This window comes from Drosophila biarmipes, chromosome 2L (genome assembly GCF_025231255.1).
Source record: "Drosophila biarmipes strain raj3 chromosome 2L, RU_DBia_V1.1, whole genome shotgun sequence".
NCBI classification, from domain to species: domain Eukaryota; kingdom Metazoa; phylum Arthropoda; class Insecta; order Diptera; family Drosophilidae; genus Drosophila; species Drosophila biarmipes.
In genome coordinates, this window is record NC_066612.1 from 5,351,098 (window position 1) to 5,379,020 (window position 27,923).

At 45.8% G+C, this 27,923-nt stretch overlaps 10 protein-coding genes across 12 annotated transcripts; 4 read left to right on the forward strand and 6 right to left on the reverse strand.

Moving 5' to 3' along the window:
* Positions 1-200: 200 nt before the first annotated feature.
* On the reverse strand, positions 201-1,216 carry LOC108035170 (C-type lectin domain family 10 member A). Its single transcript, XM_017110636.3, has one exon. The coding sequence runs from the start codon at positions 1,069-1,071 to the stop codon at positions 238-240; it is 834 nt and encodes a 277-aa protein (XP_016966125.1). The 5' UTR covers positions 1,072-1,216; the 3' UTR covers positions 201-237.
* A 109-nt stretch (positions 1,217-1,325) lies between these two features.
* Positions 1,326-3,166, reverse strand: LOC108035164 (zinc finger protein ZFP2). 2 transcript variants are annotated; one of them, XM_050884962.1, is made up of 2 exons: positions 3,026-3,166; positions 1,326-2,973 (listed from the first exon to the last, which is right to left on the reverse strand). In XM_050884962.1, the coding sequence occupies exon 2, from the start codon at positions 2,968-2,970 to the stop codon at positions 1,426-1,428; it is 1,545 nt and encodes a 514-aa protein (XP_050740919.1). In that variant the 5' UTR covers positions 2,971-2,973; positions 3,026-3,166; the 3' UTR covers positions 1,326-1,425. The 2 variants fall into 2 exon arrangements, with proteins under 2 accessions (XP_050740919.1, XP_050740918.1); XM_050884961.1 differs by having other exon boundaries at positions 3,022-3,159.
* LOC108035070 (tRNA-splicing endonuclease subunit Sen2) lies at positions 3,161-3,946 on the forward strand. 2 transcript variants are annotated; one of them, XM_017110466.3, is made up of 2 exons: positions 3,161-3,599; positions 3,656-3,946. In XM_017110466.3, exons 1-2 carry the CDS (start codon positions 3,161-3,163, stop codon positions 3,916-3,918), a joined length of 702 nt encoding a protein of 233 aa, XP_016965955.1. In that variant the 3' UTR covers positions 3,919-3,946. The 2 variants fall into 2 exon arrangements, with proteins under 2 accessions (XP_016965955.1, XP_050740920.1); XM_050884963.1 differs by having other exon boundaries at positions 3,643-3,782.
* LOC108035083 (COX assembly mitochondrial protein homolog) lies at positions 3,869-4,610 on the reverse strand. The gene is made up of 3 exons (XM_050884964.1): positions 4,498-4,610; positions 4,299-4,429; positions 3,869-4,245 (listed from the first exon to the last, which is right to left on the reverse strand). Exons 2-3 carry the CDS (start codon positions 4,348-4,350, stop codon positions 3,941-3,943), a joined length of 357 nt encoding a protein of 118 aa, XP_050740921.1. The 5' UTR covers positions 4,351-4,429; positions 4,498-4,610; the 3' UTR covers positions 3,869-3,940.
* Positions 4,611-4,630: 20 nt separating this feature from the next.
* Positions 4,631-5,556, reverse strand: LOC108035079 (probable proteasome subunit beta type-2). The gene is made up of 3 exons (XM_017110490.3): positions 5,368-5,556; positions 5,067-5,292; positions 4,631-5,008 (listed from the first exon to the last, which is right to left on the reverse strand). The coding sequence occupies exons 1-3, from the start codon at positions 5,456-5,458 to the stop codon at positions 4,720-4,722; spliced, it is 606 nt and encodes a 201-aa protein (XP_016965979.1). The 5' UTR covers positions 5,459-5,556; the 3' UTR covers positions 4,631-4,719.
* Positions 5,557-5,951: 395 nt separating this feature from the next.
* Positions 5,952-7,044, forward strand: LOC108034603 (cytosolic Fe-S cluster assembly factor NUBP1 homolog). The gene has a single exon (XM_017109539.3). It carries the CDS (start codon positions 6,031-6,033, stop codon positions 6,964-6,966), a length of 936 nt encoding a protein of 311 aa, XP_016965028.1. The 5' UTR covers positions 5,952-6,030; the 3' UTR covers positions 6,967-7,044.
* LOC108034592 (structural maintenance of chromosomes protein 4) lies at positions 6,954-11,766 on the reverse strand. Its single transcript, XM_017109528.3, has 5 exons — positions 10,524-11,766; positions 9,840-10,464; positions 9,467-9,780; positions 7,725-9,408; positions 6,954-7,667 (listed from the first exon to the last, which is right to left on the reverse strand). Exons 1-5 carry the CDS (start codon positions 11,657-11,659, stop codon positions 7,221-7,223), a joined length of 4,206 nt encoding a protein of 1,401 aa, XP_016965017.1. The 5' UTR covers positions 11,660-11,766; the 3' UTR covers positions 6,954-7,220.
* A 759-nt stretch (positions 11,767-12,525) lies between these two features.
* Positions 12,526-16,040, forward strand: LOC108035097 (chitin deacetylase 1). Its single transcript, XM_017110524.3, has 4 exons — positions 12,526-12,700; positions 14,320-15,073; positions 15,148-15,670; positions 15,727-16,040. Exons 1-4 carry the CDS (start codon positions 12,526-12,528, stop codon positions 16,003-16,005), a joined length of 1,731 nt encoding a protein of 576 aa, XP_016966013.1. The 3' UTR covers positions 16,006-16,040.
* A 271-nt stretch (positions 16,041-16,311) lies between these two features.
* Positions 16,312-17,168, reverse strand: LOC108035104 (U6 snRNA-associated Sm-like protein LSm7). Its single transcript, XM_017110537.3, has 2 exons — positions 17,045-17,168; positions 16,312-16,988 (listed from the first exon to the last, which is right to left on the reverse strand). Exons 1-2 carry the CDS (start codon positions 17,057-17,059, stop codon positions 16,671-16,673), a joined length of 333 nt encoding a protein of 110 aa, XP_016966026.1. The 5' UTR covers positions 17,060-17,168; the 3' UTR covers positions 16,312-16,670.
* Positions 17,169-17,426: 258 nt separating this feature from the next.
* LOC108034163 (BUB3-interacting and GLEBS motif-containing protein ZNF207) lies at positions 17,427-27,755 on the forward strand. The gene is made up of 7 exons (XM_017108973.3): positions 17,427-17,606; positions 17,805-18,112; positions 18,178-18,436; positions 18,658-19,075; positions 20,167-20,574; positions 22,996-23,131; positions 23,191-27,755. Exons 1-7 carry the CDS (start codon positions 17,566-17,568, stop codon positions 23,325-23,327), a joined length of 1,707 nt encoding a protein of 568 aa, XP_016964462.1. The 5' UTR covers positions 17,427-17,565; the 3' UTR covers positions 23,328-27,755.
* Positions 27,756-27,923: the final 168 nt, after the last annotated feature.

The following is a 27,923-nucleotide window of genomic DNA, read 5'->3' on the forward strand; positions in this document are numbered from 1 at the left end:
AGAAATCTGATTTTTCTGTATGAGATATGACCGACCATCTTAAGACTCGTTACAATATAAAAATGACAATGCTTTTCTGAAAGTCATTGCTTGTACTTAAAGAAACTGAGAACAGGAATTCAAAACACCAAACAGTTTGAGTTGTTTGAGAACATTTCGGTTTTATTTTCCAATCAAGTACAAAATTCGTGCATTATATGTATTGACATCAGTTAATCTGATATATTGCTTTTATTTTTACATGTCGTCTGCTTGACAAATTATAGGTCTTGAATGGTTACATTCGTTCATCCTCATGGCACCCTCAAACAAGACAACGCAGTGCATTAGCTCGTTCCAATAATCGGGTTCACCGGGACTCCACTTTAGATAAGAAACTTTCTTGCCGGAGGCTACACTTACAAACTCCCCCCATTTGTCCTTATCACTGACGCCCAACCAGTATCGGCTACCACGATTGAGCATCGAGCTAATGGCGATCAGCTCCTCTTCACTTTCGAACGTCGCCAAATGTCCCCCCTTGTCTACACAATACTTTTCAGCATCACTCCAAGTTTTCTCAGTATCGCTGATGTAGAAATATTTTGAATTGATTTTTCGATAGTTCATACTTAATCTGAAATTGTGCATAATGTTTTTCAACTGCCCTTCCAAGTTGATCTGTACACTTTGCAGTGTACTTGAGATTGTGTCCTTTAAAGACTCTTCGATCCCCTGCCACCTTTTATCCCTGGCTTCTGCCTGTTGTGTCTCCTTCAGGGCAGAGAGATCGGTGTCCATCTGGGTCTGCATAGATGCCAGAGAGGCCTTAACGCTGGTAATAGCTTCTTGTACGGATGCCAACTGGATTTGCATTTCACGCTGCTCAGCACGTGTTTGGTTTACACTTTCCTGGTGCTCAGCCAATAAATCCATTACTGGTCGCAGCCTGGAGAAGAAGAAAGCACTGCAGCTGGTTTCCAAGTCCTGTGACTGACGTCGAGGACTTTGAATGTCCCCCGGTCCTGCCAGGGATCCATTTAGATGTACAGCAATTAAACTGATGACCAGAATGGGTGTGAGCTTATACATTTCTTGTACGATCAGCTCGTGGAATCTACTAAAGTTTTGGCGCTCCAGCTCCCCTATTTATATGGATTTGCATCTGACCGCCTGACGATATGGGGTTTTTTTGGTTTCTCGGAAAAAGGTTGTTTGAAATTCCAAATTCCTATATATAAATTCGGCCACTGATCTTTGATCTTCGTTTATAGACGATTTCAGATAAGGGAATTATTGAATATTGCCGGGGAATACAAAGGCCTACATACATATAAAAAACATAATTCGCTTTAAACGTAACTAGTCAGTTTTGCTTTGATTACAATGTTTTTTTTAATGTTCCTAATTAATCTAAAGAATTCTGTACACAAACCAAATTGTCTTTTAAAGTTGGCACTGCCTTTGGTGCTTCAGCATATTGGTTCTATGCGAAAAAGACCTCGAACAGCAGCCGCACTTGTAGGGTTTTTCGCCAGTGTGGGTACGGATATGGACTTTCAGATCGCAAGCTCGATGAAAAGCCCTTGAGCAGTCGTCACACTTGTGGGCCTTTTCGGAGGAGTGCGACCGGATGTGTCGGTTTAGAGACGATTTGGACAGGAAGGACCAGTGGCATTGGGAGCACTTGTGCGGCTTTTCTTTCTTTTCATTATTTTCACTGGCATGTGTCAACAGGTGGTGCTTGAGGTGGTGGGCCTTCATGTAGGCCTTCGGACACTGATCGCACTTGTACAGCCGCTCCCCGGAATGGATAGTAAAGTGGTCTCTGAGGGCATAGGGACGGGCAAAGGAGTTCGGACACTGGGGGCACTTGAACGGCCGTATCTCCGAGTGACTTAGCAGATGACGACTGCAACTGGAGGCATACGGAAACGCCTTGGGACACTTGGGGCACTTGAACACTCGACCCGGTGGATCTGACGAAGGAGCCTTTGGCTTCTCGGCTTGATGCTCGGAATGGCTCAGAATATGTCGCTTTAACTGATAGGCCTCGGCAAAAGTCTTTGAGCAATCGGAACAGCGGAACCGCTTGCCATGATTTAGTTCATGCGATCTATAGGAATCCTTGTCCTGAAACGTTTGCGAGCAGTAATTACATTTGTAGGGCATGTAAAGCGTGGGTATACGTTCCGATGCAGGCAAATCCGGAGTCGTTTTATCAGTTGTATCATGCAAATGGGTTGGGTTGTTCTTCTTGCATTTGGCGGGGGATGCAGAAGTCTTTCGGCTCCGTTTTATTTGAGGCTTTTCGGATGGCACGTCTGCCTCCGAATCGGGATAATAATTGTCGCCTTCGAACTCAGTGGTGCTGAAATCTGATTCAGTAATGTCAGACTTCTGACCATCGCCGTTTTCCTCCGAATGGGTCACAATGTGTTGACTAAACTGCGAGGCATCCGCAAAAGATTTGGGGCACAGGGAACACTTGTAACGCCGTTTCACACGGGACGGCAAGTCCGTTGTCTTGGTTATATTATCCAGATCCAGATCTAAGGCAGATAATATGTAGTTGTGCCTATTGGATAGATCCGTTTCAACGACTTCAATCTTGCAGACATCTTGCTCGAATAGTTGGCTATCCATTGCTTTACAGGCTGCCTCCAGAAATATGTCCTCGTCAACAGGCTCGTTCTTAACCTGGTATTCCTGGGCTTTATTCGATTCTCCTCCATCTGTACGGCCCAAAGGGTTTTCCGTTCTGCCTTCCGCCTTCTGCAGCTTTTGGATAATGCCAAATGCCGCTCGGGCATCCTGCAAGCAGGTGGGACATATGGTTTCCGGAAGGGAATCCCCTTTCTCAACCTGGTAGCCGGACCACTGGGCAATCATATCCGGAATGGACATCTCCAGGCCCTGCATACCCTCGAATATGTTGATCATATCGCCGTCCTGTTGCAGGCAAACCCGGCATACTTCCTCCTCCTCCATTTTCTAAAAGCCAGCGATTAGAAAAGGTCTTTAACATTATATTTAACTTACCTACTCTTAATAGCGATATTTATTTGTTTACCATTATGCCAGTGTAACCGTAAGTTGGATATTCAAATATTCACTTCACCACGAGAGATATTTTCTGGTATTTTTATGTTCCATCAATATTTTATGGAAATAAAACAAAATGCAGTTCTCATTTCCCTGCAAAAGAAAGCGCTGCTCTAACAAAAATGTGAATTTCACGCCTTTTCCGAGTTGCGTGGATGGAGAACGCCATCAGGGAAGATTCACAGGCCTCTCGGTGGAGATTATAGATCCAGACCAGGCCAAATCGCTGTACGACAGCGGCTGTTTTGGCAAGGGAAGCAAATCCCGCGGCGGACCGGCGTCTGGAGACGAGGATGAAACGCTGCTCTTGGGCTTGGAGGAGTCCTGCTTCCTGGCCTACTACTTAAACACCCTAGAGATAAGCGACTTGGCCGGCAGTTCCATGGACTTCCAGGCGTTTATAGAGGCGGCCCAGCAGCTAAATGAAAGATTTGTGGAGAGCCTGGCCTGCTACTTGTGTTTGAAGTCCAAAAATTGGGTGATCAAGAGTGGCATCAAGTTTGGCGGTGATTTTCGTAAGCCTGTATCCCGAGAATGTCAAAATAATCATATAATAAGATTCGAATTTCAGTCATTTACAAGCAAAGCCCTCGCTTGTACCACGCCAGCTTCTTAGTTATAGTCCAAACTACCTGTGATGCTGATTACTATCAATCAAAGAACTTGAAGGGCGTTCAACGTGTGGCTGAAACTTCGGACAAGGATGTGCTGCTGCTAACTGTCTACCCACCTAAGGACGTAGCCCATCCCAGGGACTTGCAGGCGACCACAGTGACAGAGACAATTGTGCGGCGTTTCAATTACTTAACTTTTGTACAAAGCAAACAACAATAAGGAACTCCATGTGGCGATGATACTACAACTTCTCCAGGCGATGCTTCTTGGGTATGCCGGTGCTGCGATAGTCGGCCCGCTCCTGGAGGTATATCTGCTTGCACTCCTCCTTGAAGGCCTCGTTCTGGTACCACTGGGTGAGGCACTCCTTGAGGGCTGAGTTCTGCTTCCGGCAGGTGGCCACCATCAATATGCTGCTGGCCTTGCAGCACTCCTGGAAGTCGGCCACTTCCTTGGAGCAGAATTCCGCTTTGGCACGATCCCGCATTATCTTGGGTATCAGCACTTCCCGCTCTACCTTGCGCAACCTGGTGTCGTTGGGGTCACCTAGCGGGAGGATTATTAGTAATCTGGTTTTGTTGTTTATTCCGACGACTCACCAAGTCCATGGGGATTATGGGGGTCTGCGGTTGTCTGTTGTTCCAGGCTCATTTTGTGTTAAAAATACTATTTACTTTGTGTAACAACTTTTAGTGTGGCTGCTAAGGGTACCATGGAAAATGCTCTGTACCTAAAAATACCGAAAATATGCGGTATAATTCTGCAAAAATTAAAATGTTTACCTCTATTTTGTATTACCTTATACAAAAGAGTTTAGCTAATAATATGAATTTCATCAAAAGCAAAAGAAAAATATAACAATTATAATATGCGATGACGGAGCGAGAAAATACAACTTGACCAGGCCAAATATAAAATATGTTAAAGCAAGTTATGGAATATTATTCTCCGATTCGTACCAAAATCCAGACGCATTTTATTAGAAAACTGTGCATTTATAATGCTTAAATCGAAACCTAACTAGGCGGCCAGGCTGGAGGAGCTGATGGGTTCCAAATTCCGCACGCCATCCTTGTCCACCACGGCGACGGTGAAGTTCTTGAGGTTGACGACCAGACGCTTCTGGATCTCGACAATGCACTTCTTGAAGACCTCGTAGGCCTCGTCCTGGGTGATGTTAGGGTGCCAGTAGCGATCGTAGATGCTGGACGCGAAGACGGCACCATAGCCATGACCGGCATAATTTACGGGCATGGCATTGGCCAGGTAGTCAATGAAGTTGAGCTCGGGGCCCTCGATGGGATCGTAGCTGGATGATAGAAATCGGCTTAGACTTGGAAAGGATGGACCTAATCCTCGACTCTTACCCCGCTACAAACATGTAGACCTGGTAGGGCGTGCGACTGCGGAGATATTCGGCCAGGTTCTTGCGCGTGAAATGGGCCGACGCATGTGGACTCAAATCGTAGCCGTTGCGCATCTTGTACAGGGCTATGTTCTTGGCAATGAACTCGGTGAACTGCTCCGTGTCGCCCGACTCGCCAACGGTCGAAATAAGCAGGTTATCCGACACCTTGTGGATTTTGTTCTGATCTGCAAGGGGTTCGAAGCGAAGAAGTCACCGCATGAGGCCCAAGCCGCCAAGAAAGTCCAGAGCCCCGGGCTTACCCTCTTTCATCACGATTATGGAGCGGGCGTGGGTGGTGTCCGCGGCCAGCATCACGAAGTCGGGGCCCTTGATACCCAGCAGAGTCTCCATGTCGCTATTATTTATATACTTTCGGTGCTTTCGGGGAAATTTTCAACTTGTTTGTGAGTTGCCGAAATGCGATGACAAGCAATAGTTAGGAGCAGGGTGTGACCGTGGGAGCGATAAAATACCGCCACAGATAAAATACTAACAAAAAAGTGTTACTAAAGGGTATTTATTTTTTATCTTTGAAATAGGTAATTAAAATTAGATATTATCAATTTAAAAAATGTATAAAACTAAAAATCGTTTATATATAAAAGAAGTTTATAAAATACGTAAAATTATGATCTAATTCTTTTCAAATACTAAAAATATGTACAAAAACAAGAAACTTATAAGTTATGTTTTTTTAATTGTTTATCAAGTAAATAAAATAATTATCTATTTTTGATTGACATGTAATTGTAAAGTAATATTTGTTTATTTGATAAAAACTGTTTATATATTTTTTTATATTTAATAATATTGTTTTCAACCGTCATGCTTCAGGTACTTTTTTTAGTTGGCCACACTGGCCATTGCTATCATTTTTAATTTCACAATTAACTTTTTAAATATTAGCTATTAAACCTAAAGCCATGCAGGCCCCTCCTCCGGAACACTGTCCTGGCGTGGAGAGCGAGGATGCGGGCAAGGGAAACGCCTGCGCCGGCTGCCCCAACCAGGGCATTTGCAGCGATCCCAACAAGAAACTGGAGGATCCCGGCAAGGCTCTGGTGGCCGAGTCGCTCCAGGATGTGCGCAACAAGCTGCTGGTCCTGTCCGGCAAAGGCGGCGTGGGCAAGAGCACGGTGACCACTTTACTCACCCGCTACCTGGCCAGGAGTTCTCCGGACAGCAACTTCGGCGTCCTGGACATCGACATCTGCGGTCCATCGCAGCCCCGTATGATGGGCGCCGTGGGCGAGAGTGTCCATCAGTCCGGTTCCGGCTGGTCACCCGTGGGAGTAGACGACAACGTGTGCCTGATGTCCATCGGCTTTCTGCTCGGCTCCGTGGACGATGCCATAATTTGGCGGGGTCCCAAAAAGAATGGCATGATTCGGCAGTTCCTGAGCGAGGTGGACTGGGGCAATCTGGATCTGCTGCTGCTGGACACTCCGCCCGGCACCTCCGATGAGCACATGTCCGTCGTAACCTACCTGAAGGACGACACTAAGCCGGAATCCATGCGCGCCATCTTGGTGACCACTCCCCAGGAGGTCGCTCTGCTGGATGTGCGCAAGGAGATCAACTTTTGCAAGAAGCTAAATATACCCATTGTGGGCGTAATCGAGAACATGAGCAGTTTCCGTTGCGGCAACTGTGGAAATAGCTCGGAGATCTTTCCGGCCAAAACCGGAGGAGCTGCTGCCATGTGCGCCGAGATGGGAGTGCCGCTGCTGGGCTCCCTGCCCCTGGATCCCCACGTGGCGAGGGCCTGCGACTCTGGCGAGGATATAACGGAGATTAAGAACCCCACTACCGAGGCGCTGGAGGGGATTTGTTCAAAGATTATGGCTAGCTTTAGTTAAGGATGTAAATGTTATAATATACAAATTTTGTTTAATAATACAAAAACATTGACAAAACGATGTTAACATGTAAGAAAGGTTTGTCGCTGGTACATCATTTTCTTAAATTATGTGAAAAAACAATTCCGCTGGGTCCATTTTAGCGTTTAAATAATCAAATTATAAGGAAAATAAGCAGTTTACAACATGGAGCTTTACAAGATGAGGGAACAGGCCTAAGTAGTCTAATATTAAAATATGTCTTCGATTTAAAGTTATGCATTAACCAGCGGTGGGGAGCAGGGCGGACTGTCTAGGGAGACATCCGTGGTTATTCTGCCCGCGGCCTCCGCGATGACGGCTCGCTCCACAGTTTGCGCAAAGGTGGTGTCCCTTCCTGTGCTCTCCAAGGGCGGAGCAAAGGTGGTTTCCCTGCCCCCCAACTGACTTATCAAGCTGACTATCTGCTCTGAAGCCCTGGCTTGGCTATCCTGAGTTTGAGTCTCGTCGGGCTGCATGGTAACATCCTGCTCGATGGTCCCGCCCACATACTGACTGTTGGGGATCGCGGTCTGCTGACTGGGCAGCGCAGGCGGATAGTTTAGCATGGTGATGGAGTCCGTGCAGTCGCTGACCTTGTATATGCCCACCAAGAAGTTGGCCAGCTCGAACATGTTGACGCGGAGTGAAACAATGATGAACTGGGCGTTCTTCGTGCGCTCCTAAAAGGTTATTACATAGATGTTAGAAGGCAAGAGCAAGGGACGAAGTAAACTCACCTTAATGTAGTGTCCTACAATAGAGACATTCTTGAAATCCAGCGCCGCATCGATTTCATCCATGAAGTACAGCGGGGAAGGCTTGTAGTAGTGAAGAGCAAAGACCAGGGCCAGCGAGGACAGCGTCTTCTCACCGCCTGAGAGATTCGAGATGTATTTCCAGCTTTTCTTCGGTGGTCGCACCGTGAAGTTCACACCCTCCGTGAAGGGATCCATGGAGTCCACCAGCTCAAGCTCGGCATCGCCGCCCAGCGTGATCATCTGGTACATCTCCTTGAGCTTTCTCGTGATGATGCTGAACCCATCCATGAACTCCTTGTAGCGACGCTTTCGCACCTCCTCATACTTGTCGCGCATCTCGTTTCGCTTGGAGGTGATGTCCTCCAGGACACGGACGCGATCCAGGTAGACTATGCGCTTCTCGTTGAACTCCTTGATGCAACTCAGGTTGGGCTTCTTGGTTTTCAGATCCTCCTCCAGCATGGTTTGCTTATACTGCAAGGCTTCCAAGGTCTCTGCCTCCAGCTCCTCTTCACTGAGTTCTTTGAGCGGCGCTTGTGGTTCTGTTTCGCCGGGAATCTCGTTGAGCTTCAGAGGACCCAGTTGAGCCTGCCAGCCGGGAATGTCGGATTTGACCTTGTTCATCTTCACCGCAGCCGCCTGTAGCTTTGTATCTATTTCAACGCGCTCTAAATTTCTTTTGTTTTCCTCCTTGGTGAGCTCATCTATTTGTTTTTTGATATCCGAAGATTGGGATTTGGCCCCTTCTATGGCTGCTTCCGCTTCCTCGGCTTCCTTCTCCAGCTCCTCCTGTTTTTCCTGACATTTCTGGCGGTCCTCGCACAATGCTTTTAACTTTTCCTCCGCCGCTTTTATGTTTTCCCGCAGATTATTATTGTTTCCGGTGATTTTTTGTATGTTACGATCCGCAGAGGCCAGGGCCACATTCAGAGAGCGCACATTGGCGGCCAGCTTCTCGATCTGGTTGCCCACCTTCTTGATCTTGGCCTGCACAGGCTTGACATTTTCGTTTCTCATGGTCTCGTACTGCGTCTGGATCTCGTCGATTTGGCTGGAGACAGCCTGCTCGGCGAACTGTGCCTGCTCCAGCTCTTGCTTCGCTGCTTCTATTTGCTCCTCCCGCTCTCTGACGGCCCCCTCGTCCGTTGTCTTTTTGAGCATCCGCTGGCGCTGCGCCTCGCACTGCTTCAGATTGCTGGCCATCTGTTGCTCTAGCGAGGTAATGCTCACCACCAGCCGCTTGTACTCCGCCTCGTCTCGCTGCTGGGTGTTTCTAAGGGTTTGAATCTCGCGCTCCAGACTACCCTGCTGCTCCTGGCAGTAGTTGACACGCGTCTGCAGCTCCTCTGCCTGAATCTGCATGTCCTCCAGAGCCTTCTGCGACATTTGCGAGCTATCCGCCGATTCGGCCGTCTTCGTGCGCACCTGGGTGCCCATTTTGCCGCGAATGGGGCGGTTGCCGCCACCAGACATGGCGCCCGTCATCTCGATCATCTCACCCTTTAGGGTTACCACGCGGAACCGTTCTCGGCCGTAGGCAATGCGGGTGCCCTGCTCCAGTTCGTCGGCCACCAGTGTGTTCCGCAGGGAGAAATAGAAGGCGGTTCTTACCCGGTCGTCCTCAACCTTGACCAGATCATAGAGCCTAGAAACGTTCTCTGGTCTGTAATAAACAAAAGAGCGATTAGCCAAAAATTCAATTTACTACTGCCACCACGTACGTATTTATCCTGGAATTGGCCTCGCGACGAAGGTGCTCAATCTTGTCCAGTGTAATGAAAGTGGCTCTGCCCACATTGTACTCCTTCAGGGCACCAATGGCCGCCGAGGCAGTGTCATAGTTGTCCGTGACAATGTTGTCCAAGCGGCCACAGGCGGTTGAAATGGCCACATCGTACTTGGCATCTATGCCGCCCAAGTCGCCCAGCCTGCCCAGAATGCCTGGGATTTTTCCCTCCGTCTTCATGCGCATGAGGAAGTCAAGGACTTTGTTGTTAGAGCGCTGGGCCTGCATGACCCGCGAACGCTCGTTGATCTAAATGGATTACAATTGATTAGTAAAACAACCACGGGGGTATGCAAGCTAATCCTCACCTCCGTCCTGAGCTTGTTGCACTGCATGGACAGGTTGCGCTCCTCCTTGACCATTTTATCCACTTCCGCTGTCTTGTTGGCTATTTCGCTCTTCATGCGTGGAATGCTCTCCTTCAGCTCGTCCACCCTGGTCACCTTCTCCTCCAGACTCTTCTGCGACTGTTCGTAGGAGCTCTTCAGGGTCTCATACTTCCTAGTCTCGGTGGTCTCGGCCTGTTTGAGAATCTTGAGCTGCGACTCGATCACCTGCAGCTCTCCCTTGGCCGTGTTGACCTTCTCCTTGAGCCCCACCAGCTCATCACTGAGCTTCAGCCGCTTCTCGGTCAATGGGGCCGTGGTTTCCGTCAGCTCGGCCTGTTTTTTTTCGAGCTCCTCACTCAGCGCCGCCTTACTCTTCTCCAGCTCCTCCAGTTTTTTGTTACAATCTTCGATCTCTCGCTGATTTTTCTCCGGCAACTTGTGCAGATCCTCCAGCTCCTTCTCGTTCTTCTCTATCTGGGCCTTGTCCTTCTTGCGCTGTTTGTTAGTGTTCTCCATGGTGCTTTGAATCTCGGTGTGAGCACTCTCGACGGTCACCAGCCTCTTCTTGATTTGTTCGCGCTTCTTCACCAGAGATTCGTAGGCTCTGAAAGGTGGGCAGAATACATTTGTAGTGGATATATTTATTAGTCGACATTTACTTACTCAATTTCCTTCCGAATGATGGTCTCCTTCTCGGCGCGTTCTTGTTTCAGGGCAGCAGTTCCCTCGTCGTGGGCTTTCATCTCCTCCACACAGGCCTCATGCTCCTGGGTGTACTGCTCCAGCTTGCTCTTCTTGATGCTGACGATCTTCTGGATGTGGAAGGACTTGGTCCGCACCAGCTCGTTCTCCTTCTTCAGATAGTCGACGGCCTCGTTGAACGGCTGCTCCAGGTCCTTCATTTCGCGCTCGGCTAGCTTACAGCGGTTGTGCTTCTCGGTTCGATCGTCGGTGAGCTGATCGACCCTCTGGTTTATCTGCTGCAGTGGGCGAATGTAGCGTTGGGTGCCCACAATGTCCTCCAGATACTCCAGCATTCCCGTTTCGTTCTCCGTCTGCCCCTTGGGCTTCATCATGGCAATCGACTCCACCTCGCCCTGGAGGATGAGGAATCGATTGTGCTCCAGATCCACATGGTGTTTCTTCAGCAGCTTGGCCACATCCTTGAGCTGGGCCCGCTTGTCGTTGACCGTGTAGTAGGACGAGTTGTCCGCCATGGCAGTGCGTTCGATGACAATGCTGGAGTCGGGTACATCCTCGCAGGTGCCATCGCCCTTGTCCACGATCTGCTTGAAGTGCACGGCCACCGAGCAACTGCGCAGATTGGGGAATCTCGAGGAGGAGTGGATGAGCGTGGAGACGCGCTTACAGCGGATGCGATTGGCGCGGCAGCCGAAGACGAACATCATGGAGTCGATGACGTTGCTCTTGCCACTGCCATTCGGCCCAATGATGGCCGTGAAGCTCTGATGGAAGGGACCCAGCTCCACCTCGCCGGCGTAGCTCTTGAAATTCCGATTCACGATCTTGGCGATGATCAGTCGCGGCCCCACGCTCTCCATGGAGCAATGTGGCGGCACCGGCGGCGGGATGTATATGTCGCCGATGCGGGTGCCGCCCTCCTCGTCGTCGAAGATCAGGGCATCGTCCAGGGCGTCCATGCCCGCGTCCTCCTCCTCCTGCTGCTGTTGCTGTGCCCGCAATTGCTGGGCAGTTAGCTGCGGCACCCGGAACTGGCCGCTCTGGCGTCCGCCGCCCACCGCCTTGGGCGTGCCCTTGCTGGGACGCGCCTTCTGCATCTTGTGTCCTTTGTGGAGAAAACCAGGAGTGGATTGAACCAAGCCGAGGCCGCCAATTACAAATAACTTTTTTCGGGCGCCAACAAAAAATAGGACGCTAATTGCAGTGTGACCGTGGTCGCTTAGCCTTAAAATACCACCAAGCCACTTCAAATCAGGAAAGGTGAAGTAAGTTGGCAGCTCTACCGCTGAAATTTAAAAAGACCGTTAGGCTAGCTTCAAAAGGAAGAAAAGATTATCTTTTCAACATTTATTTTCTAGGAAATAACCTAATTAAATGTTTAACGAATTAGATTTATTATGTAACATTGTTTGCTTTAGTTTCTAGTATAATAAAGTATAATAAAATGATCTATAAATCACCTTAAAACCGTATTAATTCATCGCAAGTTTTTAATATCGAAACAATATACTTTAGGAAATATGTAAAATTCCATTAATACATATTTAATTAATAGAACTGAAACACCTTTTAGTATGATTGATCAAACATTTAATATTTTTCAATCGGTATCAAACCCGCTATTGAGTAATATGTTGATACCGCTCAAACTTATAAATAATTCAGCTAAATAATATTTGATAAATGCTCTCTGCGACTCCCAAACATAAACATATCACCCACTGCTAAGAGCTTTCTCTGGCCGGCTCTCCACCACCCTCTTGCAAGAGAAATGCCCAAATATATAATGCCTAGGCTGCATCTGGCTCGACTTCAGTCGCAATTCGTCTCTGGCTCGGTGCGGTGCCACTCGCGGCTTTCCCAATTTTTCCAGCGCAGCAGAAGGAAAACTCAGGCGCTCGCCGCGAACCGAAACGGATAAATATTGGACACACGACACAAAGTGGAAGAAAGCAGGCTGAAAATGCTCTGCCCGGGGGAAAATGTAAATTGCCAAACGGGTTTCACAGTCAAGGTCGTCGCTTCCGCCCAGCGACGCCTTGGGCGGCTAGCACCGCCCCACTTCAACGCCCGCTTATTAGCCAGCTCGATAATGGTGATTATGATTATGTCGTCTTCGCTGGATGCCCTGGTCATTGGTAATTTCTCCCCTTTTGTTCCGTCTTTGATTTTGACTGGGTGCGTGTCTTGCCTTTATTTTTTGGCATGCGCATGCGCGCGCGCATTGGGTGTGAAAGTTGTCGATCGGATCGCCGAGTTATATAACCACAAACGGGGCGCCAACTGGGTTCGAGTTGTCCCCATACCCACCCAAAAAGCAAAAAAAGAGCGTGTGCATTGAACCCCACGACAGTTCAGTTGCTGAAATTTTCCTGACCCGCTGCCTTGGCCTCGCCAAGCGCGCAAGATGGTAAATTTACTTTCTAAATGCTGCCACTGCCCAGCTGCTCCAGCTAGAGCCGCAGATTGAGATTGAGATTGAGGATCAGATACACACATGGACGGCCCAGACAGCCAGTCAGTTGGACTGTCTGTTGTAGCCGCGCATATCTCTGGTCTCGAGATCGCATCTTGCATTTGGCCAACACGCGTCGCTGTTGCCCAATCTCTGCCTGAGCTACGATCTGGTGCGGCACGGCTACGGGCCATTGCTGCCAATCCATGATGCAAACGCATTTCGATCTATCCGCCGCATTGTGGCCCACGGCTGGGGCGTTTCTTCAAGTGGGTGGTGCCGGGGGAGGTTCCAGGGATTGGGTACTCCAAGAGGTCTTCGAGAGTTTCTGGAAGAAAATGGAATGTCTATCATAGTATGAAAAATTCTTTAATTAAGGTTATTTCACTGCAAAAACTTTTTTTTAGAAGGATTTTGAGGTTTTTTTCTAGAAAATATTTAAATTGATTGGGGAGGGAACACTAAACTAAATGGATTTTCAAAAAGAGCTCAGATGTGATTACAAATACCTAACAATTTTCCTAAAGAATCCCATTTCCATATAGCTTTGGGACTCCTGGATTTTAGAATTAAATTGATAAAGCAAATTATAAAAGATATTTGATGTGATATTTCCAAAAAAGCTTCTATAATTTGTGCCAACATCTATGTTTTTAGCTTAACTGTCAAGCATCGTGTAATTTCGTGTATAATAAAAGCCATCATTAACTCGTTAAAAATAATCCATTGCAATCTAAAATAATTAAATTTCAAGGTTACCTTAGAGTTCTCTTCTTTAGGCTAGTTGAAATTTATGAAACATATTCAAATGGCAAGCAACTACAATTTCCAATTTTCGTGACTACTGGCCATATAAATCACATTTCTCAGTTGCCATGAAGAAAGATCATCTGAGATAAAATAAGCCAAGTGTTAATCGAGGTCTCCAGCATATCAGAAAGGTCATCAGAGGCCAGCTCATTACTTTAAGCTCTCCAAAACTACTAAGCCAAATAAATATTTCCTTGAAATTTGTCAAATTTTCCAATTTGATTCGCCTCAAGTGGCGAATGGCGAACGTGGGCCTATGTGGTGTTTGTTTTCCACTACAGTTGGCCATTTGCAACTGCCTCCCATTTCTGTGCGTGATTGGTAGCCAGCCGAGTACGAAAAAAACCAGAAGAAATATTGCTGCAATCGGCAGTGGATAATTTGGGTTGACGTGAGCGGTTTCGTTTTTGGGTCAGCCGCATTAATTAGTCTCCTTGTTAATTACACGCGGCTATCTCACAGCCAGCTAACAAATGTGTGCCTGCTTTGCAGACAATGCTGGAAATGGTATAATCACCAGCAACCACACCCGGCAACGGCGCTCGACCTCCGGAGGGGGAGCATCGCCGGCCAGCTGCATGCAAGATGCACGTTTCTACCGCAATCCCAACCGGCCGGTGCACAAGATCTGGACGAACAGCGAGTGCGCCAAGTATTTCCTCTGCCTGGACGGCGAGGTCTTCGAGTTCAAGTGCTCTGAGGGCCTGCTCTTCGATGTGGTGCGTCAGATCTGCGACTTCAAGGCGAATGTGGATAACTGCGATGTGAGCGCGGAGACGCCGGCTCCGAAGCCCCTCCTGGAGATGGCCGACTGCGCGGATGAGTACCAGTTGGGCTGCGCCGATGGCACCTGCCTGCCGCAGGAGTACTTCTGCGATGGGTCAGTGGACTGTCCCGACGGCTCCGACGAGGGTTGGTGCGATGTGGAGCACGATCCGAATGCGGCGGGTGCCTGTGATCCGCGCAAGTGCCAGTTGCCCCAGTGCTTCTGCTCCAAGGATGGCACCCAGATACCCGGCGGCATTCCTGCCCAGAGTGTGCCGCAGATGATCCTGCTGACCTTCGACGATGCCATCAACCACGACAATTGGGAGCTCTTCTCCAAGGTTTTGTTCACACAGAACAGGCGCAATCCGAACGGCTGTCCCATCAAGGGCACCTTCTACGTCTCGCATCCGTTCACCAACTATCAGTACGTGCAGAAGCTGTGGAACGATGGTCACGAGATAGCCGTGCACTCGGTCACGTAAGTTGATTAGCCTAAAATCAAATCAACTATTAAATATATAATATTATCTATTTTTTATTCCCCTACCATAGACATCGCGGTCCTGAGATGTGGTGGTCCAAGAACGCCACCATCGAGGACTGGTTCGACGAGATGGTTGGCCAGGCGAACATCATCAACAAGTTTGCCGCCGTTCGAATGGAGGAGATCCGGGGCATGCGGGTGCCCTTCCTGCGCGTCGGCTGGAATCGGCAGTTCCTCATGATGAAGGAGTTCGGCTTCGTGTACGACTCCTCCATGGTGGCGCCGCACTCGAATCCTCCCCTCTGGCCCTACACCCTGGACTACAAGATGCCGCACACCTGCACGGGCGTGAATCAGAACTGTCCATCGAGGAGCTACCCGGGCATTTGGGAACTGGTGATGAACCAACTGGAGGCGGGTGAGTATATGTGCGGCATGGTGGACAGTTGTCCGCCGCACTTGAGCGGCGAGGATGTGTACCGGATGCTGACGCACAACTTCAAGAGGCACTACCTCAGCAATAGGGCGCCCTTTGGCCTGTATTTCCACTCCACTTGGTTCAAGAAAATCGACTATCTGAATGCCTTTCTGGTGAGTGTTGAAGGCAGCACATAGAATGGGGTTTCAATGTCTGGTTGTTGGCTTAGAAATTCCTCGACGATCTGCAAAAGCTGCCGGATGTGCACTTTGTGACCAATCAGCAGGCCATTCAGTGGATGCGCCATCCCACGCCCAGCAATCAGCTGCATCAGTTCGAGTCCTGGCACTGCCAGCCCAAGGATCTGGATCCCCACGAGCGCGTCTGCAACCTGCCGAATGTGTGCAAGGTGCGGAGTCGGGTGCTGCAGGAGGATCGCTTCTTCTACACGTGCATGGAGTGTCCGGCCCAGTATCCCTGGATTCGCAACGAGTTCGGTTTGGACTAAGGTGATAGCCCGCACGACACTCAACGGGGCCTCAGGAGGGGTTCTGGTTATCCATAATATTTGGCTGTCCTGAAAGCAAGTCATAGAAGGCCTTTCGTTCAACAAGATTGCATTTATCAGCATTTCTGGTGGTACAGGTAAATACCAGTTGGTGATATATACAATTATTATACAGGCTTGCTGAGGAATTCGATTTAAAGTTGGATTTTTAAAGAAAACTTGGACAATATTATTATATTACCTACAAGGTTATTTAAAGGTGCTAGTTAGTTGTCTAAAGAATTCACTTAAAGAGTTTTCACGCAATTTTAGGAGTTTAATATTTATAAATTGGATTTATTAGAGTTTAGTTGGATCAAATATTAACGTGTTAAAAATTCAAATGTAGCAGAATTATAAAAGAAATTTTTAGCTTGCCTGGTATACAGAACATGTATAAACTTAATTTCCTAGACAGTCGCAATATTATGGAGTCCGAAATCCTCTTCCTGAGGGCCTGCAGAAGTTGTAATTTGTGGCCTAAGTAGATTTAAGAACTAATTTATACGTATGTCTCCGCTAAATATATTTAAACCGATTCCATAAAAGCGCTTTGTACTTAGTCTAGACCTGGAACCGAAGGTCCACAGTTACAGATACAGATCCCGGTGATCCTGATCCTCCGATTATTGCGTTATGAACGGATTGGCGATGCTCTCGACTCCGTCCTGCGGACAGATGAGGACCAGAGCTGTGCCGCGACACACCACCAGTCCCAGGCTCCGGTTCGTCTCAGTCAGCTTGTAGGGCTCGTCGGAGTCGCGCAGGTACTCCACCGTGTTGTCCAGCACCAGGTTGAGCAGGGCGTCGTAGCCCTTGAGGATTCCGGATGCCTCGCGGCCGCCCGCGAACTTCACGCGGATCTGCTTCTCCAGGTACTTGGAGAGGTCCAGAATCGACTCCTTGCGGCGCTTCTCCTTGCCGTCGTTGTTGCCGCCGCCCACCTGCCGGGTAACGCATGTGATTAGCCCCTGAATGTTTATGCATTTATTTAGTTTACCTTTTTATCTGCCATTATTCTGTTTTTTGGGTAAAAATAAAAGCCGGCTGGTTTAGAGTGACCGTTGATTGGTGTGCCAGGAAATGCCACTAAAATGAACTGCTACCCACCGACAGGGGGCGCTGGTAGAACTTTAAAACCATCGATATCGATTGCATCGAGATTTTTGTTAGATGTAATGCAGATAATTATTTAAAAAGGGCGAAAAAACACTATATGTAAATACCCTAGTACCAGTAAGAAGGTTTTACAAAACAACAAGTCATCTAAAATAGTTAAATTATTCTAAAACGGTCCGTTGAAATAAATAAAAATTGTACGAAAGGTACATTCATACAGCCAAACAGTGTAATTTATCGACAGTTCCGCGGTCGTGACGTTTTCGCACCACCTGGCCACTCTGACTCGCTCTCCATTTTGTTTTCCACGGCGGAACCTTTTTTGCTACATCAGATTGCATTTTTACACCGATTACTCGAGCGTTTGTTTAAATTTAAGTGTTTTAAAGCAACCTTCAAGCCATGGGACGCAAGAAGAAGAAGGCCTCCAAACCCTGGTGCTGGTATCCTTTTCGCAAAACAAACAACAAACTTTTTTCCTCCACGGCATGTGCCGCTGGCTGTATCTCCACATACATACACACAAATTTATATAATGGTGTTGGGGTGCTCCAAAAGGATAGTGAGAGGGAGGGAGGGGAAGGGGGATAGAGGCCACATCTCCTCGAGAAATTTTCCTTGACTCTTAACTGAAAATCTAGGTACTGCAACCGAGAGTTCGACGACGAGAAGATCCTGGTGCAGCACCAGAAGGCCAAGCACTTCAAGTGCCACATCTGCCACAAGAAGTTGTACACCGGACCGGGCCTGTCCATCCACTGTATGCAGGTGCACAAGGAGACGGTCGACAAGGTGCCCAACTCGCTGCCCAATCGCTCAAACATTGAAATCGAAATCTTCGGCATGGACGGCATTCCCGCCGAGGACCTCAGGGATCACGAGCGACAGAAGAATGGCGGCAAGTCGGACTCGGACGATGATGAGCCGGTGGCCAAGAAGAAGGTGGAATGTAAGTCTCCAACCGCCCATCCATTATAATCTCCGAAAACCTATACGCCACACATTCGTTTGCAGATGCCATGAGTGTACCGCCGCCCATGATGATGCCTCCGAACATGATGCCTCCACACATGCTGGGACAATATGGCATGGGCATGATGCAGCACATGCCGCCGCTGCCTCCGTATCCAGTGCCCATGATGCCGCACATGATGCCGCCGCGTCCCCTGTTTCCAGCCGCCATGGCCACCACCTCGGCGGCAGCTGCTGCGGCTGCGGCCCATCACCACGCCGCCGCCATGGCCCAGCAAAAGCCAACATTTCCAGCGTACAGGTGGGCATCGATAGCGGGGAAAAACATTTTAGAATAATGCCTATTTCGTTTTCTTGACTGCAAAGTATAGCAGTTCCTTTATTGCCCTTATAGAGGCATTTTCTAGTTGGTTTTCTCCACTTTACGTTCAGCCACTGAAGCAAGTCGATCGACTTACTTCTTGGCCAAATTCAAGACAATTTCCACTAACGTTAACCCTTGTTTTTGTCTTCTCGACAAAGTAATGCTACCATAAGTGCTCCGCCCACCACCAATCATGCTGGTGGCGCATCCAGCGCACCACCAAGTGGTCCGCCCGATGGCCAGCAACATCAGCAGCGCCCGCCAGCTCCGCCAGCTGCGGGCGCAGCTGCCACCGCAGCTGTGACCACCAAGATCATGCATCCGCAGGAGGACATAAGTCTGGAAGAGTTGCGCGCCCGGCAACCGAAGATACAGTCGCGTCTGGCGGCCGCAATGGCTGCCCTGGCGAATCCACAGAACCGCAAGAGTCCCAGCAACAATGGCGGTGCCCAGTCATCGATGCCCGCCACCCCACCGCCCCCGTCGCTGGCCGGGATCTCGCCCACGGGCAGCAACAGCAGCAGTGGCATGGCTAACGCGATTGCCGTCTCCACAGCCATGTCGAAGGCCCAGGAAGTGAGTTCTTATCATAGTTATAGAAACCATAGTCAATATAAATAAACAGACCGCGACGGAAACGACTTCCAACAGATAAACAGGAATTAACAAAACGCAACGGACTGAAACGCGGACGTGTAAAAAAGACAATTTCCTCAGCAAATAAATTAAAATAAAATATACAATTGCACATACAAAACTTGACTCACATTTGAATTTTGACTGCATTTTGCGTTCTAAGAGAATTCCATTTTTCCAAACTGGACACGTTTTTTTTACACATTACTGATACCAATTTTGGTTACTATACGTCAACGTTGTAATTTTCGTTTTGGTGCAATGGCGGAAGATACGTTTACACGACAAACAGAATTACACAAAACAAAACAGAATTACAAAAAAAAGAATAACTTTTTTAGCATATAGTATGATATATGTCTGTACAATTTTTTAATTAAACAAAGAAATTAATGGCAACAAAACAAACGAAACGGCGGTTTTCAATTTAACCAATTAAGGTTCTGTGATTTAAAGCACCTTTCCACGAAACCTAGGGAATTCGAAAGAAGGGAAATGTAAGGTTTAATTTTGTCCCCCCACTTTAATCCCCAAACCAAAATCTAATTGTCAATCAAGCTGCCAGTTTAAGGGATGTATAGCAACAACAGCTTGAACATTATTTTTGGGGTGGGTCGATTTGATTGGTTTGATAGGTTTGAACTTTAAACTATTTAAAAATTCTTAAGGAAAGTCTTAGGGCCAAGCACTTTTCTTTCGTTTTTAAGGACCTTTTTACGAGCTGCTGTTAGTTGAAAAAAAATATTTACACAATATATAAAACTGTTAGAAAAATAATTTCATTCAATAACGAATTTAATAATTGATTTTAAAATGTCAGTTTATTTTTTTTTTCCTTACTGATTAGTGAGGATGTCTAATAGATGGTATTGCTCTTTTTTTTCTTAAATAAGGGAATGAAAAATCAACAGTTTGTCTCAGTGAAATAGGCTAAAGAATATTTAATCGGGAAATCTGGGCTGTCCCAATTGAAAAACAACTCCCAGTGGCATGTGAGATGAATTCAATCGATTCCCAACATTTTCTTACAGACCGCCGCTCTAGTAGCCGTGGCACAGGCTCAAGCCCAGGCCCACGTCCATGCAGCCCAAGCCCAGGCTCAGGCTCAGGCGCAGGCTCAAGCCCAAGCTCAGGCCGTGGTCCAGGCCCAGGTGCAGGCCGTCCAAGTGGCCCACGCTGTGGCAGCCCAGCAGCAGGCGGTGCAGCAGCAGCAACAGCAGCAGCAGCAAGCGGCGCAGCAGCAGCAGCAGACGGTGGCGCAGCAGCAGCAACAGCAACAACAGGCCGTGGCGCAGCAACAGCATGCGGCTCAGCAGCAGCAGGTCAAGCAACTGGAGGAACTGAATCGGGCTGTGATGCTCCAGCGCTTTCAGGCTGCCCGGCAGCCGGCAAACCCTGGCGCTGCGGCAGCGGCTGCGGCGGCCGCAGCCGTCGGCATGGTAAGTCTCTAGTCCTGCGGTGCTGCGTATGCAACGCGAACAACCAATCAAAAGAATGAACTTGACTTAACAAAATCGAATTCCAAGTGCTGAGAATCTCAATCTGTAAAAGACCAAAAAGCAAAAGAAACGAAACAAATACCGATCTTGTGTCCCAGGGTGGTACCAAAAAGCCAACGACAGCATTTTCCAGTGGGTTAAACTGATTTAGTATAGAGCTTCGCCCTCATCATCATGCTAATCACCTACTAGCAAATATTTTTCCAGATAAGTCCAGGAACAGTGTTTGTATTTCCATAACTTAGTACTTAGTAGCCTAAATCAGTGCGAGCGATAGCGGAAGTTTCGTGCATTCGGTACATTTTAAGAACATTCGTTCTTTAACTATTCGATCTTTATTTTTCTGGGTGAAAAGTACCTTTAAACCACTTTGTATTTTATCAGCCAATTATAGTTCTCGCCCTGAGCTTTAAATAAATTTCCGATCATTTGTAAATGAATCCATTTAGCTCACCATAACCGCTTACCAACACTAGAGCTTATGATTTCCTTTACTCTTTGAACACATCACTTTTATCCAGCTTATCCAACAACGGATTTCGGCAGTTTCAACTAATATGTCTCACACCATCTAAAATTCTAATCAGTATTAAGCTTGTAAACTCAAAAATGTGTAAAAGTTATCGTTACAATTGCAGTACAGAGCAGGAGTTCAGTGTTGATAAACGATAAAGAGTTGCAAAAGTGTTGCGCAGGGCCCGAACAGTTTTACAGTATGTATCGTTTTTGTACAACAACAACAAGTTTATCTTCCCCCACCAAACCCAAACCTAATCACTCCCACCTAATGAAACTCACACCCCGCAATATGATATGTGAAATGCAAAGTGCGCAATGCAACAAGATAAGTAAAGCCAACAACTCAATTATAATCTTACCTAGTCGTACTTATGCAAGTAATTATGTAGTCTAAGCAAGTACCTACTCTCCTCTATCTCTCTCAATCACTCACCCCCCATGCGTATATAATCCACAAGATCAACCCCGTCCCCAAGAAAGTTTCTAGTACGTACTGCCTTGCAAGTAAAACAGAACAGAATGAACTTACAATTATGATAATGAATGAGAGAACAGTCGTGAGTTATGTTTATAAACTATTTTGCAAGCCATGTAAGTACATTTCAATAATTTCTATTACCAAAAACAAAAAAAAAACCAAAATACTTTGAATTTGTCGTAATGGTTGCTGCGTTGGTTGGTTTCATTGATTGATGATTGATTGACTGGTTGATTGATTAATTCATATCCACAAAATATACACATGAATTAAGTAAGACTACACGCCGCATATGATATGTCTCTCTATCTCTATTGCCTCGATAACTTCATCCATCCAAAAAATACAAACAATCCGAACTGTATCTCATAAGCATAATATCTAAATGTTCTTTGATCTGTAAATTGTACTACCAAATCAATGTTTTGTGTTCTAAAGATCATGCATCTCTGTCGCCCCACCTCCCCCGTACACTCAGTTTCCCTTCGATTCCTGCCCGATTAACACACTCCATCACTCATCTGGTTTTATGCGCAGTACAAATGCTTATCAAGGTAGAGGACCGTCGGTCGAAGATCCCTTCCGTTTCACTTTCAACCGATGAGCTTGCTATAGTTCCCACCCTCCTAACCCCATCTCACCCTCATCCAACTCCCAACTTAGCCCAGTTTGAAAACTAACTTCTAACTGAAAGAAATTGGAACTTGAACTCGACCCCATGCCTCCGGTTAGTAAATCAAATTACTATTACTCTCTCCTAAGTGCGAATACGATTAATTTATTAACGTTGCTCCATTTGAAGTGCAATATTAAGATACAAAAGCAATATTAAGATACAAAACCTTAATGGTTTGCAATGCAATCCCCTCACACCTTCTTCCACACCATCGTCGTCGTCAGTTCAGTTTCCGAATTGTAAGTACTTTTCTTTTTAAATCAACAACTATTTAATTACAAACGAACAAAAAAATAATATTGTTTTTGCCATGGTGAGAAGAGAAGAAGTCGTCTCGCCTCTTCTCCCCGCTCTACTCAATATTCTACTCTATATATCTTGTCTCTGCTCTATCATACATTTGTAATGCGATGCAAAAATGTTTTCCACCCACAAAAAAAAAAAAAAACAAAACACATACACACACCTCTTATCCATTTATTGAATAAGTACGCAAAACCAACTTATTAATATTTTAAATGAAAAAAAAACAAAAAAAATACAAACATAATTAATAACAACTTAGCTAATTTTGTGTACAATGGCTTCAATATAGACCCGGCTAAAGTGCCCTCAAGAGTATTAATCCGAGCTCTCGTTTCCATGCTCTTCTATATCTTTCTCTCCTCGTCCGATCCGTCACCTCCAGATGCCGATTCCTGGCCACATGCAGCTGATGCAGCCGATGCTGAGACCGGCCATGGCCATCGGCCCCCATGGAGCTCTGATCGGCGGGAACATGCTAAGAGCAGCCGGTGCACCCGGATTCAATGGAATACCTGCAGGTGGGTGGATCAAAGATACGGAAATCAATGGGTATTAATATGTTACTCTCCCCACTTAGGCCTGCTGCCCATGCAGATAGGACTGCCGGGAATGCCGGGCGCCTTGCCCGCTGGAGCGATGGCGATGCCGGGCATGGGCGTGATGCTGCAGGGACACCCCAACATGCTGCAGATGATGCAGCCGCGCTTCAGATGATGTCTGCCCGCTGCGCCGGGCCTGTTGCAGGCGCCAGCAGGCCAGCCGCCAGCGCACCTGCAACCGCAGCCGCATCCTGGACGGCCCTTCTCCAGGACGACGGCCGCTCTGCAGGCTCACGCTCAGCCGCCGCTGTTGAGCCTGCCGCTGCCACTGCTTTTCCACGAGTGAGGCAAGCCGATGATCGATCATGCTTATAGTTGCGAACAGCAAACAGCGCGCGCACTCAGCAAGCAAGTTGTTTTGAAAACTCCAACCAAAGTCAGTTCTTTTTCAATGTATAACAGTTTTTGAGACACAACACCCCACACACCCGACACACACACTTCTTGGCCCCACGCTACCCACTAATCAGCGGTTATGCCTAGTAAAAACCAGTCGATGTCATCTATATATATATATATATATAACTTTCGTTCATCCAAAGCACTCCATTCTAGCTTTTGTTCCAATCCAAATTGTTTAATTTCCCCCAATCCAACCTTCTCGATGTGCGTGCCTAAATACATCTTTTAGATATATATTATTCGTGCTCTCTTTGTATAACACACAATGTACCACAAACACAACACACTAACCCCAAACATCTGAAGCTACTTTGCTGTGCTGTAGATCTCTATCTTTTATCTGTATCTATATCTGTATAATCAACAAATTAATCGTTGACATTATCTATACGAAATGTTGTTTTTTAACATTCTCTTTCTTTTTTTTAGTTTCATTTAGTGAGCATATATTTTAAACACATCCTCCTACACACAAACACACTCAAGTTGTTTAATTATATCTCCTCCAAAACAAATGAAATCCGAAAAGAAAAATCCGAAAATCTTCGAAAATCACACAAAAACCGAAAAACCAAAAAAACCTGAACGCTCAAAGCTCTGGGTATGTTGACAATTGCCATAAGCAGCATTTTTGTGTTGTTTTTGTGTTATTCGTGCGTAATTTATACTTTCGATTCTTTCTGTCCATGTGAAATGCTCTGCCAACAATGTTACAATGTTATACAATTCATACAACTACTTCTGTTCAGGCCCCATGTTGTCTATACCTTCGTTCAGACCAAAAGTAAGTCCTATCTTTCTTTACATAGTGTATTTAACTATATACATACGAACATGTTTATAAACAAATATTCAACATTTCTCTGTATCGTTTCTGTTCTTTTGGTATGTAAAATATCTATATATTTGGTGTGTGTCATCGCGAGACAACAGATCAGAGCAGGTATCTACCTTCAATTTGTTTTTCTTTTTTAATAACTATATATGCATATTCAATACTATCTATCCTAAGTCATTTGGTAACGGTATGGTTGGTACTAAACAACAGCAACAACAGAAACCACTACATCCCCCGTAAAGTCGCTAAATAGCTTATAGAGTGGCCCACAGAGGGCAACTAGTTAGGAACTTCTCACGTGTTAGTAAGTACACTCGATACATTGATCTTGATGATTTGTTTTGTTGTTACCGTAGTGATCTTCCAAAAGTCCCAGTCATTATCTAGCTTCCTCTCCACAACTTCAAATAGTTATTGAACCTACTAAAACCAATACTCGATAGCTTGACCCTCAGCTCAGTCTTTTGTTAATCCGATGGTAAACCTGTGAAAAAGTAGCTAGCATAAGTAGTCGACTGAGAGTTAAAGAGTCCTAGTCGTATCCATATTGTTTTGTTACGTTTTTTTATGGAAAGCAGCATGAGTCAGATTGTTCTCCATGCCCCGGGCAGATCTTCGAATACTCCTAACCCAGTGTAGCCTAGGGTAGTTTAGCTTGGCACTCAGAATCCCGGAGAGCACCACACGTCGTCACACCAACTAACACTCACCATTGTTTGAGTACACCTAGAGTAAACACCTCTAACCCAACCATATAATACTATATATTCTATGTATTAATGTAACAATACCGTGTAACCTAATCATAAGCAATGACAAGTGAAGCGAACTGGAGCCCAGAAGGAAAAGGGAGTGAGTTGGGGGCACACAGTCCCCTCACTCGGGCCAGTTCGGCGCAAAATTGATGTTGGACTCCCGGGTCTGGCAAATCAGCCGCACCGCCATCGGGACATCGCCGGCCGGCCCTATCAACATTTCGTTGGCCCGGTTCGATGGTTCTGCGGTGTTAGAACGGCGTGCTTCAGACGGGAGTACCTCAATGCGGGACAGACAATATCCGAGATCCGGTGGCACTACTCGTATACGATTCACACACTTTCCCCCGACTAAAATCGCATCTGTACACAGTACTCGTACTCGTAGCATATATCTCTCTATCTCTCTGGTAACTGTATTGCGAAGATTGTAAATACTTTTGATGGACGCATTTCATTTTGTAGAGTTGCTTTACTTATCACTTATGCTTTATTTTGTCGGGAATGCAAATAAACTTGACTTTTTTGTTCAGCTAAGATATATCTTGTTCAAATCAAAAGTTTTCTTAAAGGTTTCTAAAAGTATAACTAAGGTCTAAGATTTGGAAAACCTTGGAAGGTGTTTTTTTATTATTTCTAAATTAATAATATGTCTGTATAGTTATCTAAAAATATTATAAGCAAAATCTTTTATCAACTTCTAAGTTTTTGAAGGCTTAAAAATTGTTTTTTTAATCTTTTAAAATTTGTTATATTTTCATTGTTGATTTCTACATTAGTGTAAATTTTATGCGGCAATAAAAAACCAAACAAATTAGGTATTTATATTATTTTTGTTATAAAAGTTTTACATTTGTTTAAATACGCTTTTTAATTGCCAATTCGAGGCTGTGTTATGTTAGTTAATTGAGATTTTTGAATAGAGTCAAATGGAATTCGATTTGCCTTAGTTTATGTTTAAGTTTCGCTTGCATTTCCCGTCCGTAGTCCAGTTTTAGTATTATTTTTGGTGGTGGTCCTTCGAATTACGATAATTTCATATTACAAATTAATACTTTAACCATTCAATTCTATCCATGCAATGCACGCGTTCATTTGACAAGAGTACGGCTAAAGGCTACAAGTTTTGTTTAACATTTAATGGGCTTTAGGTGTTTTGCGAGAGGCGAGGAGCCCTAGGAACTAAGAATTAAAGTTGCAAATTTACCAATTAGACCACCGATCTTCGTCTGTCCCTGCGCTGGGCGACACGCGAGTAGCTGGGCACATGGCAGTCCCTGCAATACTAATCCCCACACAACCGATCCCAGGCGTAAATGTCTGCCGCGTCCAGGCGAAAGCGTGTCACATTAATTTTGCTGAGCGAAAAGTCCCCTGCGTCCGTCCTCCCCCTGCTATCTATCTAATGTATCTGTAAAGTAAGTGGTTATGTCTATCTTTGGATTACGTTTTGCATGCCCTGAAGAGTATGCCTCCGACCACAACAAGTACAAGTTCGAATCGGACGCAGGCGATGTGCCGGAGTCTAGTCAGGAGATATACTCTTGTGTATCGTAACTCTGGGGCGAGGGCACATCACAGTTGTTGAGCTAACTGTTGGACTTTTCGGTCCTTGTCTTGCGACCCCGCAGTCGTTGTATCCACACCGCATAACACCACAACTTTAACCATATGCATACATATGGGTACCAGACGTACCGAACTTGCATACTGTGCGTCTTGTACTATCTACACCACCCGTCGGCCGAAGCACCACCAACCACCACATCGACCACACCATTTCTCAGAGCCTCCAGAGATGGATCCGCGAGATACGCTTTGCGATAATGTTTGTTCACACATTTTGTTTAGTGTTGACCTACTCATTTTGTCAGTATCGAATTAATCAATAATGCTTTGATGGTTGCAACTACTTTTTTTGGGAAAGTATTTCAAGATCGAACAATTTTCGAACCAATCAACCATAAGAATTTGTTTTGCCAAAGATCTTTGAAGCTTTCGACCAAAGTTTTTTTTTATTAATTAATCTCTGAGTAAATATAAATGTTAACCATGTTTATACTTTTTTCATAAGCTTTAAAACATTTTTGTTGCATTTACTTTTAACTCTGGCTTACGGAATTAACAAATCAATTTTTCCTTATCCATTTCTGTTCGTTCAACAAGTATAATCACACAAAACTTAGCTAATGCCCATACTATATCTAAAGCAAATGCATAAAATCAAAACCTACAAATTTGCCTATGTTAAATCATTTTTAATGTTGTATTGTAAATGAAAAGATGCAAAAACCAGAAGCAAAAACAAAAAATATAGATTTAGCATTCTTGTACGTAAACTGTTTTTACCAAAATGAAAAAAAGAAAGTATACAAGCAGCGAGTTATATAAGCAATTGTTTAAATTCTTTTAAACTAAATATAAAGGTAAAATTACCATTAGGAAAAGAAGAATGCATACTAAGAATATATCTAGTTTAAAGTTTCGATTGTTCCCTATTCTTTTGAAATTAATTTATTGAAATTTTAATAAATCGAATAAAAATGAAGCTGTGATGAGTTTTCTTGGGGATTGGCGTTGGGATATACAAAAGGGCATACTTGAGAAGTTTATACTTTTGCTCATACTTTTTTATTACATATCTTTTTATATTTTATCTTACCTTGATGGGAAATCACACCCAACTACAGTGATTCATTGGGCTATCCCCACACAC